Consider the following 12407-nt stretch of genomic DNA (forward strand, 5'->3'; position numbering starts at 1 on the left):
CCTTTTTAATTACCAATATTAATGAATCGAATGAAAAGGAACAATGAAATTGCAAACAGTTTGCTTCCATGAGCATGGAATTTCCTGCTCTTTTATTAATTAAAAATTCTCATTCTATTTTACCTTTTACCACCTTCATAAAATTGTGGATACGTTAATCAATATATTAAGGAAAGATAAATATGATATACAAAATAATCAATTTTGCACTCAACTTATATAACACACTTTTTTATTTTTGTCAAGAGTTTAGACATGATATGTATTGTTCGTTTATTGCTTTAGAACGATTCTTTTGAAACAACTTTTTTTTTTCTCACCGATCATTATCAAGCGCTTTCTCTTTTCGGCGAATAATTAATTAAAAGTTTGCCAGGTCGAAGGTAAACAAGAGAAAAATCGATCAGAAGCAACTGAAACTCCATTACACCAAACTAACGCCACGATTGCGAGTTTTTCTTTCGAAACGATCTCCTCGAAACTTTTCCCCGCTGGGATTTAGAACAAAACACCGTTGAGGAGCAATTTAAAATCAACCACGTTCGAAACAGTCATTCTTTCATTAAACAGTGCAAAAAAAAAAGTAATAAAATCCCCGTAAAAACGATGTCATGTGAAAAACTAATACAAATATTTTTAAATATTTATGTAAGTATTATAAAGCCAATTGCAAAGTAATAAAAATAAAAAAATCTGACGAATCTCGTTGCAGTCCAATTCCCACAAGTTCTCAGGATTGGATTAATTGAAACACTCTTTTCCTCCTTGGAGATTTTAATTTCCATACTGGACGGGGTTGCCCGTGGATTTATCGTTAGAATGCTACACCATCGTCAGCAATATCCGTATCGTTTCAAGATGTATATATACATATATACGTGCATCCCTCCTATCGCGAAATTAAATTTGTAAATTAAATTCGCCTGGTAAATCCGTGGCCAATGTAATTTCCTTCGGGTAATTTATTAAAATCGGGAACGTAGCAGCATCAAATAAAAATCAGTACGATCTCTTAGGATTTCTTGCAACACCATAAAAAATATTAAATTTTAGCAGACAGCATTATTCTTGCTGTCCCTGTAGCGAGGGAAAGTCAAACCCAGGCTCCTCTTCCGTTGTACTTCCACTCGACTACCTTTAGGGCTTTAACGCGTTATTCCCTTCGTGGTTGGCTTTCCTTGGGGATAACAGTAACGGTCCTTCGAAGTCGTGGCTGCACTAGTCACTTCTCATCCCTCTCTCCGGGAAAATTCAAAGTCTGCCGGTGACGGAACAGAGGTTGAGGCACTCTTTAAGGTCCGCGTTACGTGACAAGTAAGTAGATTGATTTGTATGGGTGCAGAGTTTCACAGAATGTACCTTACTCCGGTAATACCAATTATTATCTTTATTTTCTTAGCTGGTAAGTGGGCCACGAGCTCGCAGAAACAGTTACAGGGAGGGAATACTAACGGGAACCACGTTGGTCTCCCATCCCTAACTCATTGGAAAAAAAAAAAAAATTATCTGCAAGATGAATCTTCAGGATTTATTTAATTTGTCATTATTGCAGATAGTTTAATAAAATATTAAATTTGACTCGTAAAGTTGTAACGAAGGAATCCATAACCCATTTCATTTTGTTTCCCAGATACAGTAATTCCAAAGTTCCCTTATCTTTACGTCAGAAGGTGAAACTGGCCAACTTCAATTCCCCCCCAGGTCCGGTTAGTAACGCTATTAATTCTTGATCTCTATCCAGCCAGATCTGTAGATACTAAACCCCGTAAACAGTTCGTTCCGATCACTGATACTATCTTACTTTATTTATCAATCGCGATAGAGCTATGCAATTGTGATTCAATGGTTCAATAAATGAATTAATAAAACAGAAAATGCTCAGCTTGTTACATATTAAATGGTTCATTTTGGAACACGAAAGGAACGTAAATTAATAACTCAGATCATTGTAATAGTATAATATTCTCCATTAACAATATTAATTTACAGTTTGAGGTAAATGCTTCTAAAAGTAGTTTTCACCGCATCATTGAAAACCGCATAAATGATCCTCTCAAAAGGAACCTCAAAGAATTTCCGGTCACCGAACCTGCTTTTTTCTTTTTCATTTTCATTCACCTTTCCTTCACCATTATCTTTTCCAATAACGATGACAGGATGAAAGCAGACCGACAAAGAATCTAACTTAACCAGGACACTAATGGTTACCGATAATTATTTTTTCGGGCCCTTCCTTAAATTCACCTGTCGCGATAAACCATGATAATACGATAACGGAGTTACCGTGTTACTCGGTTTTTCCGTCTCTCATTAGCGCTTTTAATTACGACGTCGCTATTGATCGACACCCGGAATGAAATTAATTATTGCCGGTTCTCTAAATATGAATGCTCTGGCAAGTCTCACTTTGGGACGATGGAAGGCCACGTTTTTTTATTTGATAAAAGAGTACCTACCGGCGGTCAGGGGTGTCTCTTTTTTTCTTTCTTTTTTTTAAGCTTAAAACAATTCACCGTGTTAACAAACGGATGTCCGATTAATTCGTGAGAAAGTGTCACGGTTGCAGAATCATCGTGCCTATGTATAGAAGTTAATTACAATTTTGAATAATTCATTTATTTTCGAAAGCTGCTGTAATTACCTAATAATAGAGATAACTAAATTTCCAAGAGATAGTAATATTACCATTTCACCATAGATATCTCGTAGAAGTAAACCTTGTTCCCGTAATCCAACGTCGGCTCTTCCTCGTTTATTTCAGTTCGTCTTATCCGGCATGTTACTCTCGTAGTAGCCGGTTGCCTTCGGGGAATTGTACCTTGTACAGCTCCTTCGAAGTGCACCGTTATCCAATAATATCCTTCAGTTTACAAGAGGTCGGGTTTGTCAATTAATTCCTTTCTTTTTCTCTTTCTCTTTCTTTTTTTTACGGTTGAAGGTGGACGCGGAACCGTGAGAATTTAATAATGTAAATACTCATGAATCTCTTAAGGACATTCGCTGTCCAGGGGGTTGATGGAATTAACCCTCTGTCCTTTTTTAAGGGTTTAGGTAAATATCTGGTTTGACAATGACAAGAATACATAAGATATACCCAATTTGATTTGAAAGCAATTATTAATACAAATTAATTTTTTATTTTAACGAAAGAAGAAGATACCCAGTGATCCAACCACGTTTTATAATTTAATCGCCATTTAATTTTGGAAAAAAGGTCTCAATTAATTGACGCGTGTTTTTACAATGAAAATTCCATGTATCCTGTTCACAGAATAATAGAAAGTTCGCTCGGATCGCAATTAAATGTTTTTTCTCCATGGAAAGCAGTTTCGTTTGCCAGAAAATTTTTTAATCTCCACGATTTCGCGAAACTTTTCGACGGAATGAAAACCGCAATCTTACGCGTTCCGTTTGACTTTGCAAAACTTTGCTCATCGTTTTCCTAGAAACCTACCCCTTTTCACCCACGTAATATCATCGTTTCACCGTTAATATTAACATATTTTCGCTTCGAAACTTTATACAAACACTTATTCAGTTCCTTTTCGAATTGGCATTAAATGTTTTAACTGAACAAATTTATTTCAAAATACAAATCCAAGATGTAGTAAAAAATTTTACCTGTAATTGAAGACTGGACGATCTATGATGCATCCTATCATCTGATAGAGTCTGAAAACAAACAGAAAGAAGATTGTCAGTAAAAGGTATTACATTATAAAATTGAAATAGGACAATTCCTTTACTTGTCCGAGTTAAATGAAATATAGTATGTTAGCACAGCATAACAACCGTCGTCAGAATTTGACTGGAAACTATAGTATGTCCCTGGATTAGCATAAACGATGTTGTCTTTGGAGGATCAAATAACAGCTATAGCGGGCAATGGATTCGATGGAGTTCCGTAGGGTGGAATAAGCAAGGGTAGTTCTACCGCTGTGGAAACAGAGTTAAGCAAGAAACAGATTATATTTGACCTATTGATGGAAACTTTATACAATAGCCATTTTTATTAATTTTTGACCTTTCATTTGATGTATCACAAGTAATATTTCATGATACATTTCTGTCATGAAATCATATCAGTCGGATTGTCCGTTGCGATCCACAACTAGTCATTCTATATTTAAAATATTAAAGAAACCTTTATATAATTATTTTCTTTAATCTTTAACCTTGAAATTGATGTATCATAAGTGTCATTTAGAGTTACTTTTCTATCGATAAATCATTTGAGAAAGTGAATCTATCAAAATCAGTCGATAAAAATTCCAATGCGACGTGGAAAATGTTTGAAAGATACGAAACAATGATGAGAAAAATAGCCAGTTTAAAGGGAAATGATCGTAGTAGAGGATGAAAGGTTCGAGGACGTACAAACAGTCACGGGTCTCGTGGGACGTGAACGGCACGGTATCCTGCGTGTCTGGAAAGTTGAACGAAAATAAACGAGAGAGCTTTCGATGTAGGTTGAGGGAATCAGGTTAAGTTCTAGGATACCGGAATCCGTGGTAGAGGAACAGCTCGACTTTCCGTGGAATTTATGCCTCCGACTTCCCTTGGAAATTTATGCGTCAGACCTCGATGAAATTTACCCTTCAAACGGAATAACGTCTGACGTTCTATGAAACAGCCGATCGACAAGTAACGCGTCTTTCGACCAACTTTTAATATTCAGCTATGCATTGTCTTGTCATGATAGATCGTATAAATATTCGAAAAAATAAGAAGGAAATTGAATTAAGTTTATTTGAAAAAAGATTAATCCATTCTTTTAATTTTAAAATTACTAAGGATACCAGTTACTTATGTATTTATGTATTTATGAAAAATATCGTGATATTTATTATACCTTGATATATGATATATGAACAATCGGAGAATTTTTTCCCATAGAAGAAACATTTTTCGGTGCTTGAAGAACGTTATCGGATTAGAGGACGAAGCAAAACTCGACACGGACATGTCACGACGAATATATACGTATTATCTGGGAAAAGTGCACTGGTCGAGTCGCTGGTCCGGAAACTGGACGAGAATGAACCAGAGAGACGTGAAATGGATCCCAGCAACAGGGTTAAGTTTTTGGTTGCCCCATGATTCATGCTGAAGCGAATTCCAATACGTATTGAAGAGTAACAATATTAGTAAAATTAGTAAAATTCCTTCTTTTGGAAAAACCAAGAATAATCTATGAAAAAGGAGGATTGCAAAGACAAAACATCTTTTGAATACCAGATTGATCCAAAACAAAGAAAAAATCTGAAATTGAAGCACCCTCCACCATTGTAAAATTTAACATTCAAATCTCAGTGAGAAATATGGCTTACAGAAGAATCCCATCTCTACGCGTACTGAATAAATAATCCGTTTGTTTACTCGTGTAATTATGCATCACGGGTAAATAAGCTTCGTACAAACATTGGAGGAAAAAAATTGTGAATAAATCGTTAATAACTTTAATATGGCGTTTCTGGGTTAACGAATGCGATAGATAAATAAACGTTTCTTTGATGGTTTATGTAGTATACATAAATGGAAGGTATTGGAAAATTATAGAAGATAAATAAAGCGATCTTTTTTTTCATTTAACCATCACTTTGCTCATGGTGCTTATATTGTATAATGGTTTATGTTATATTATATGATTATTAATATACATTAATATACTCCGGACAGAAATTTTTAATTTTTACAAATTTAAGATTTAAAAATTTCGGAGCACAAAAATGTAGAGATATAGAAACTTTTCCAATTATAGCATAACACAGTAACAATACTAGAGTGTTAATTAGTGTTTTTGGCATCGATTTTAGATACTATGTTTCATAGAAAAGGGAATAGGTACAATCGAACAAATCACATTCTTGAATTCTCTCCAAAATTTCAATATCACGCTTCAGAACTCTCTGCTAGAGCCAATCAATTGCTTCATCGAAAGGAATGACCTCGATTATGACATCGGTTTCTATGTGCCCTATATTCTATCCGCTGAAGAAGAAATTTTGTAATTAAAGTAATCTCCACATTGCTCATCATAACTTTCAAAGGACTTTGCAGATTTCAGAAAAGTTTTACATTTCAGATTCAAATTATAATTCATGGTAATTTAATTAAATTTCAATTTAATTACTGCCTACAAATTATAGAAAATTTGATTTTTATCTTTGATATTAAATCTGTAATACTTATCATATTTTTATCATTTAGGTAATATTGCACTAATTAGATTCCTATATTTGGAAATTTAAAAATTTCTAAATGCTGAAATCTTGAAATTGAGAAATTATTCAGCCATCATCAATGGACAGGAGTGGCCACTTGACCACCACTACCATAAGATATCGAATAAACAGCTGGACGTACAGACACGTATACATACATATACATGTATGTATATAGAATGGATCGATGGAACAGGTAGGACGTAAGGAATTCAGTCGGGGATTTTTGGTTAAGTTCATGCAGGGGGCAAATACGTTTGCAAAGGGATAGAGCATTGCGGTCGCGAATATCGGAATTCACAATACACGTACAGCCGGGTGAACCAAAGTAACCGCGAGAGTGCTTTGAAATGGGTTGCGGGAACAAGGTTGAGTTCTAGGATATCAGAATATACGGCCGAGTAACGGTGCAAAGTACGTGGCCCGATGAAATTTATGATACCTCTCTCGCACTCTATAGAAGAAAAATCTTTTTTCCTGTCATGGAAATAAATTCAAAAATTATACCCTGTCCAGACGACTATCGATGAGCGAATATTGTCTGACGTTGGCCAACCCCGTTTCCGGAAGTTCTCCAATAACAGGCAACGTATTCGGTATAAATATTTGACGAACGCCTCGTTCGTTATACCACGGAAAGTTCTATTTAAACTCGAACGCGACACGTTCCCTCGTCTTCCCTTGCCAGCCGGCAACCTTCCTCCTCGCTTTGCTACACGGCAATTTCCATTCGCGAATATCACGGTTCTTATTACATATTTGAGTATTTGAGCAGACGGAGGACTGCTCGAGACATTCGGGTAATGCCTGATCCCTGCGGCTACGAGCAAGGAATATTTTCCAAGGCTCGTGTATTCAAACCGGAGGAGGGAAGAACAATGTTTCACAATGTTAGGGTAAAGGAACGAACGTTCAACAATGGCTGATCAAATGATTACGGGAAGTTATGCGGGAAATGTTGATCAATCCGTTGTTTTCTTAGGTTTTCTCTTTTTTAAATATATTTGAACGAGTTAATAATTAAATTACACTTTTCAAAATTAATTTAAATACATTGACCAATTCATGTATAAAGAAAACGTTAATTACTTATTAATATCTTATTGGATGCTGTGCAGTTTTGTCTGCTTTGCGAATAATATATGATGGATAATGAGTAAACAGCAAGAAACAGTAATTTCTGAGTGAATAGTAATCAGTAATAAATATTGTACAACACAGCAAGCAACGAGTACCGATAGCAATTTCGAATTTCAGCTGAGTTTACTGCGAACAACAAACGAACACGTTCGAAAACCACCACTCCAAAGAGCAAAACGGAAATTGGTTTTTAATGATTGCCGGAAACGATACGACTGACAGAGAATCTGAAGGATCTGAACTCGAAGGAAATTTCACGTCGTTATCGAAGTTATACTCGCCACCAAACATTGGACAAGTACTATTGCGCTTCTTCAGGAAGGATACGACCGAGAGGATCAGAAACATCAAAAACAAGATCATCTTCAGTATCTAAGAACCGTAATGATTGGTCAATTAACGATCTATGTCAAGATCTATTAACGATAATGAAAACTGTTCTGAAAATCACCATCCTTTTTGAAATCACTTAAAGTGAACTTAATAGAGAAGGAAATCTGCTTCCAAATTTAACTTAAACGACACTTCAGGATCCTCGTCAATTATTCTTTTTATCCATTGATTGACTATCGATATCTATTCCTGAACAATTGAATTATGGCTAATGAAACGACCGATTTCATGACCAAAAAGGTATCAATTATTTATGATACATCTAGTTTAAAATTTATAGCTGAAGGAAAACTTTTACGTTAAGATTTCATGGAAGTTCTTTAAAAATTTTAAAGATATTCATAAAGCATTTCTATGGTATTTTAAAGAGAATTTTAAGCTTCAAATTGATGTGCCATTTTACAATATTTTCGTGTCATGAATTAAACAAAATTAAATTAAAATTGGGTCTCTCTCCATGGTCCCTCAGCCGACGGTTAAGCGCAGAAAGAAATTTCATAAATTCTGTCCCATGATACGTTTTACTTTTAATGGTTACTGAGGACACAATTTGTGACACTTTTAGATAGGACAAGGTTATTTTTCACCAGTGCAAATATTTTGGTGCGCGTTTCATTTCGGTTCGCAGAAGCTCCGCAAAGCGTTCAGAAAAAGCTTGAGCAGAATGTTCGCAGTTACAAAATTTATCGTCTACCTCGGAGAGTTGTTGACACTTTTCAAGTTGATAAAGAACAGAGAAAAAATAAACATAACACAGTTTTTCACAGAAACGAAGACATTTACAATGAAAAAGGTATTTAAATATGAATAATAATTAATTCCATGCATTCAAAAATATTAAATTTGTCAACCTCAAAATGAAACAACATTGAATTGTAAAATATCTGATTGTATTATAATAATAAAAGGACGTTCATTGATTTTAAATTTATTGCACGATTAAATCAGCGCTGAATATGAATAACGTGCCATAAATTGATTTAATTATATATTAAGGTATTGTCATAATTTAATATGTATAAAAAGACAATTCAATTTCCATGAAAAACGATCCATCTGTGTCGAGATAAACAAATAATTATTATTTTTTTTCTACACGTTATTACATTCAAAGGGAAGCGGAAATGAAGGAATCAAAGCATTATTATTACTCCTTTGAGCGTATTTCTTTTTGCTTGGAAAACGAGACAAATTAATTATCGATTACTCGGATTAAATTGTCCTCCAGTATATCAGCTGCAGCCATCGATTCGAAAAAAAAAAAAAAAAAAAAAAAATCTCGTTAACGTAAAGAAATAATTATCACCGACTATTTATTTCGTGAACTGCAACTTCTTGTTGGGATGCATGTGTTCAATTTGCAGCGTCCGAAAAAAAATAAAGGGGAACAAAGAGAGAGAAAAACTGCATACACCGAGTGCTTTCAGCCACGAAACTTCCTATTTTCCCCGGGGGAACGATAATTGACTCTGACGCGAGGAATTGGATCGGCAATACGTATTGATTGACAGAGTAATGATATTCTTGTGTCGCCGAAAAATTAGTTTCGCCCCGGCGAAATTTTATCCTGAATACGCGAAACGAAAGCAATCGTTATCCCGTTTTATTAGTACCCATTTATTTTTTGGAAAAATGGAAATTTGAGACATATATTTTGCGTGATTACTCATTAGTCATTATGTACCTATTTCTCATTGCAAATGGGACAAAGATCTATTTCAAATTTTCTAATCTTTAAATTCGGTAATTTGGAAATTTCGAAATATAGAAAGTGAAAAATCTGATCACTTTCATGTATCGTTAAGTACTAATGAGTTATTAATAAGTTATCGATGCACGATAGTCATCTTTACGTCCATCGAAGTTCGAAATCGCAGTGGACAGCTCGTCGCATCGTTGGCTGATCTAGAATTGCGTGTTTCACAGCATATCGTTTCGAGTTCTAGAGTTGAACGCGTGCCAATTTGCGGTTTACGCTGCATGTCAGCCGGTAGTTTCGCCTTTACAAGGCAAATGAACCATGCCGATTGAGCCGCAATATTAGCCTCATATTTACTAATAATCTAACGGAAAAATCCTTGCATCCAGTTAATTAACACTGTACAATTAACTTAACAAATATGTCGATCGTGTTCCTTAACTCAACAGATGGAAAAAATATGATATCGAAGATATTGATAACTCTTTACTTTTCATTTTTTAATTTACTAATTTGAAAATTTAGAAATATACAAATTATCATATTTTCGTGAGGAAAGAATTGATTTTTGTTAATCACTTTTCGTTAAATTTCAACAGTGAAAATGTTTGGAACACCTCGAAAATGGCGGCAGCTAACATTCGCATAGTCGTTGGAATTCCGGCTTGAATCCGAGCCAATCTGTGGTACATAACTACCTATTAACCCCTAGCTTCGTTTTCGCGAAGAAACGAACCGTGTCAGTCTTAATTTTAGTAATGCTGTACCTCGATATTACCAGGTAAATTCTTGCCTTGTCTGTACTGAACATACACGTGTTTCTAAAAAAAGAAAAAAAAAAGGAAAGGGTTACTCGTTTTATTAACGCTTTTTTACGCGGTTCGTGGAACTGAATATATTGATCGGATAATAATTAATGGATTATTTGCGGGGTCACGCGTAACCCGTCATACGAGTCGGAAATTCCTGTCGATATATTTAATCTTTGCTCATTAAGATTCAGCGAGCTCTTTGATTTTCCTGTTTGCTGAACAATTACCAGAGATTTTATCTTTATTCGAGGTAGAATAAATGTAATAACAGGATAAAAGTAAAATTAGTTACAACTCGAATTAAAGCAGTATGTGTGTAATAATGTATTTAAATCGGAAAGCAGATGAAATGCTACAGCTACTGATAAAAAGAAAATAATAAATGTTACTTTTGCGATAATTTATAGGAAAATATCTACAGATATTACATATGTATATCAATATTACCACAACTTACAAAATTATTTATAATATCGAATTACATTCTCCCCCGTTGCAATTAAAATTTCCGATTTAAAAATTTTAAATTTCGAAACAATTTTATAAATCAAAGTTCATACATCCTACAAAAATTAATCATTGCGTTTTAAAACGATTAATTCTGCTCGAACAATGAAAGCAACTTCCATTTTAAAAGAACTAAAAATTATTGAACGCTGAAAACAAAAGTTGCGTTCCAAATTAATAGCCATTCGTTAATTGATTCTCTGCTGGCCCGATACTTTCAACGAGAAAATGCAATCGTCACTGATTAGCGAAGGAGGCGAGTTTCGAAGAAGCATTCGCCTGTTTCTTTCGGATGATCTTAGCGACAGACTGCAAGAGGTACCCGTCGTTAATTAAGCCCAACCCGAGGAAAATACAATTATCTACCAAACAATCGTGGAAAATTAATTAAGAGCTACTTCGACGAAGGAAAATTATTTCACTCAAAAATTTGTAACGTTAATTAAGATAATTGGATAGCTTCGGTATTATCAGTCATATTCACTGTTCTCAAATAAAATAGAACATAAAATTAAATTTTGAAGGGTTAAAAGGTGCTGAGAGAAAAAAGTAAGTACATTGAAATGTTTATAATATTTCCCAGTTTTCCATTCGGCTGAATGGGAACAATCCTCGGCAAATGCGATAAAACGTTGTAAAAAAGTATTTGAAAGCACGGCAAGAACATTCTGAGCTCGTCTTACCCTTTCTCGACACACTCCAAGAAATCCTTTCATCCCTGTTGCCTCTCTGTTGATTCTGCTTGATGCTGGCATCTGAAACAAAACGGGAACACGTCATCAGTTTCTACTCCACAGGAAACAGATAAATCAAATAATTTGATAAGGCTACAAAGATTATAATATTCAAATTTGATGTGTTTCACCGACCCTTTCTTATAATTAACGGAGAGTAATTTTTAGTTTTCATTTTTAAACGCCAGCAACTATTATTTCTGCAATTTATAAGTCTTACAGAGATTCGGAGAAATCAGCTTTTAAAGCGATTAAATTCTACGAAAACGAGACCATTCTAAATCTCTCTTACGGAAAACATTAAACTTGAACACGCGTTCTGGAAAAGAGAGCGACCATTGGTTTAGATTTCATCGTATCGCGTTTAACGTGACACGATTATTCATTTCCCCAGCGAGTGAAACGATGTATACGGTGGTCTCAAAGTATCGACCAAAGAATCTACATTTATATGACTCAGCTGTACGTTTAATGGCTCCTCCTAGCAGGAAATTAGCTAGCGTCTACTGTATTCGCGACCTCAAAGGAATTTGAGAAACTTAAGAAACAAGATAGGCAACAGTGGTGCATCTCGAAGAATTTTCAGCTGAGAATTGATGTAAATCGTTTATGGATCCACTGGCACGAAATGAATAGCCGATAAAGTCTGCAGAATGGATTGCATCGCTCCGTCAATCTCTTATCGTGAATCCCCCACGGATACCTAAAACCAGAAGCTAAAAGGGAGCAGCGTCTTCCAACTTCTTCTTACGAGAGTAATAACGTTCCTCAAGGATGAGACGCGTATACGTGGGTCGTATGTAAAGAAAAAAAAAGGAAGATTAAAAGAATGAACGATTGGGTAAAGTTTAAATAGGCAGATTGAAACGCTAGATACAGTTGGTGCAAATAGTGGATG

At 35.0% G+C, this 12407-nt stretch overlaps 1 protein-coding gene across 7 annotated transcripts in view; it reads right to left on the reverse strand.

The window, feature by feature from the left end:
* Positions 1–12407, reverse strand: part of LOC117608376 (uncharacterized) — a 113203-nt gene that overhangs the window by 18006 nt on the left and 82790 nt on the right. For 6 of the 7 annotated variants that reach the window (XM_034333411.2, XM_034333412.2, XM_034333414.2 and 3 more), the window contains 2 exons: positions 11459–11530; positions 3622–3672 (listed from right to left, as the gene is read on the reverse strand). In XM_034333411.2, coding sequence (XP_034189302.1) covers positions 3622–3672; positions 11459–11530 — 123 coding nt within the window. Of the gene's footprint in view, positions 1–2685; positions 3038–3621; positions 3673–11458; positions 11531–12407 lie in introns of those variants that run through there. The other variant, XM_076692692.1, reaches the window with a different exon arrangement.

This window comes from Osmia lignaria, chromosome 15, assembly GCF_051020975.1.
Source record: "Osmia lignaria lignaria isolate PbOS001 chromosome 15, iyOsmLign1, whole genome shotgun sequence".
NCBI classification, from domain to species: Eukaryota; Metazoa; Arthropoda; class Insecta; order Hymenoptera; family Megachilidae; genus Osmia; species Osmia lignaria.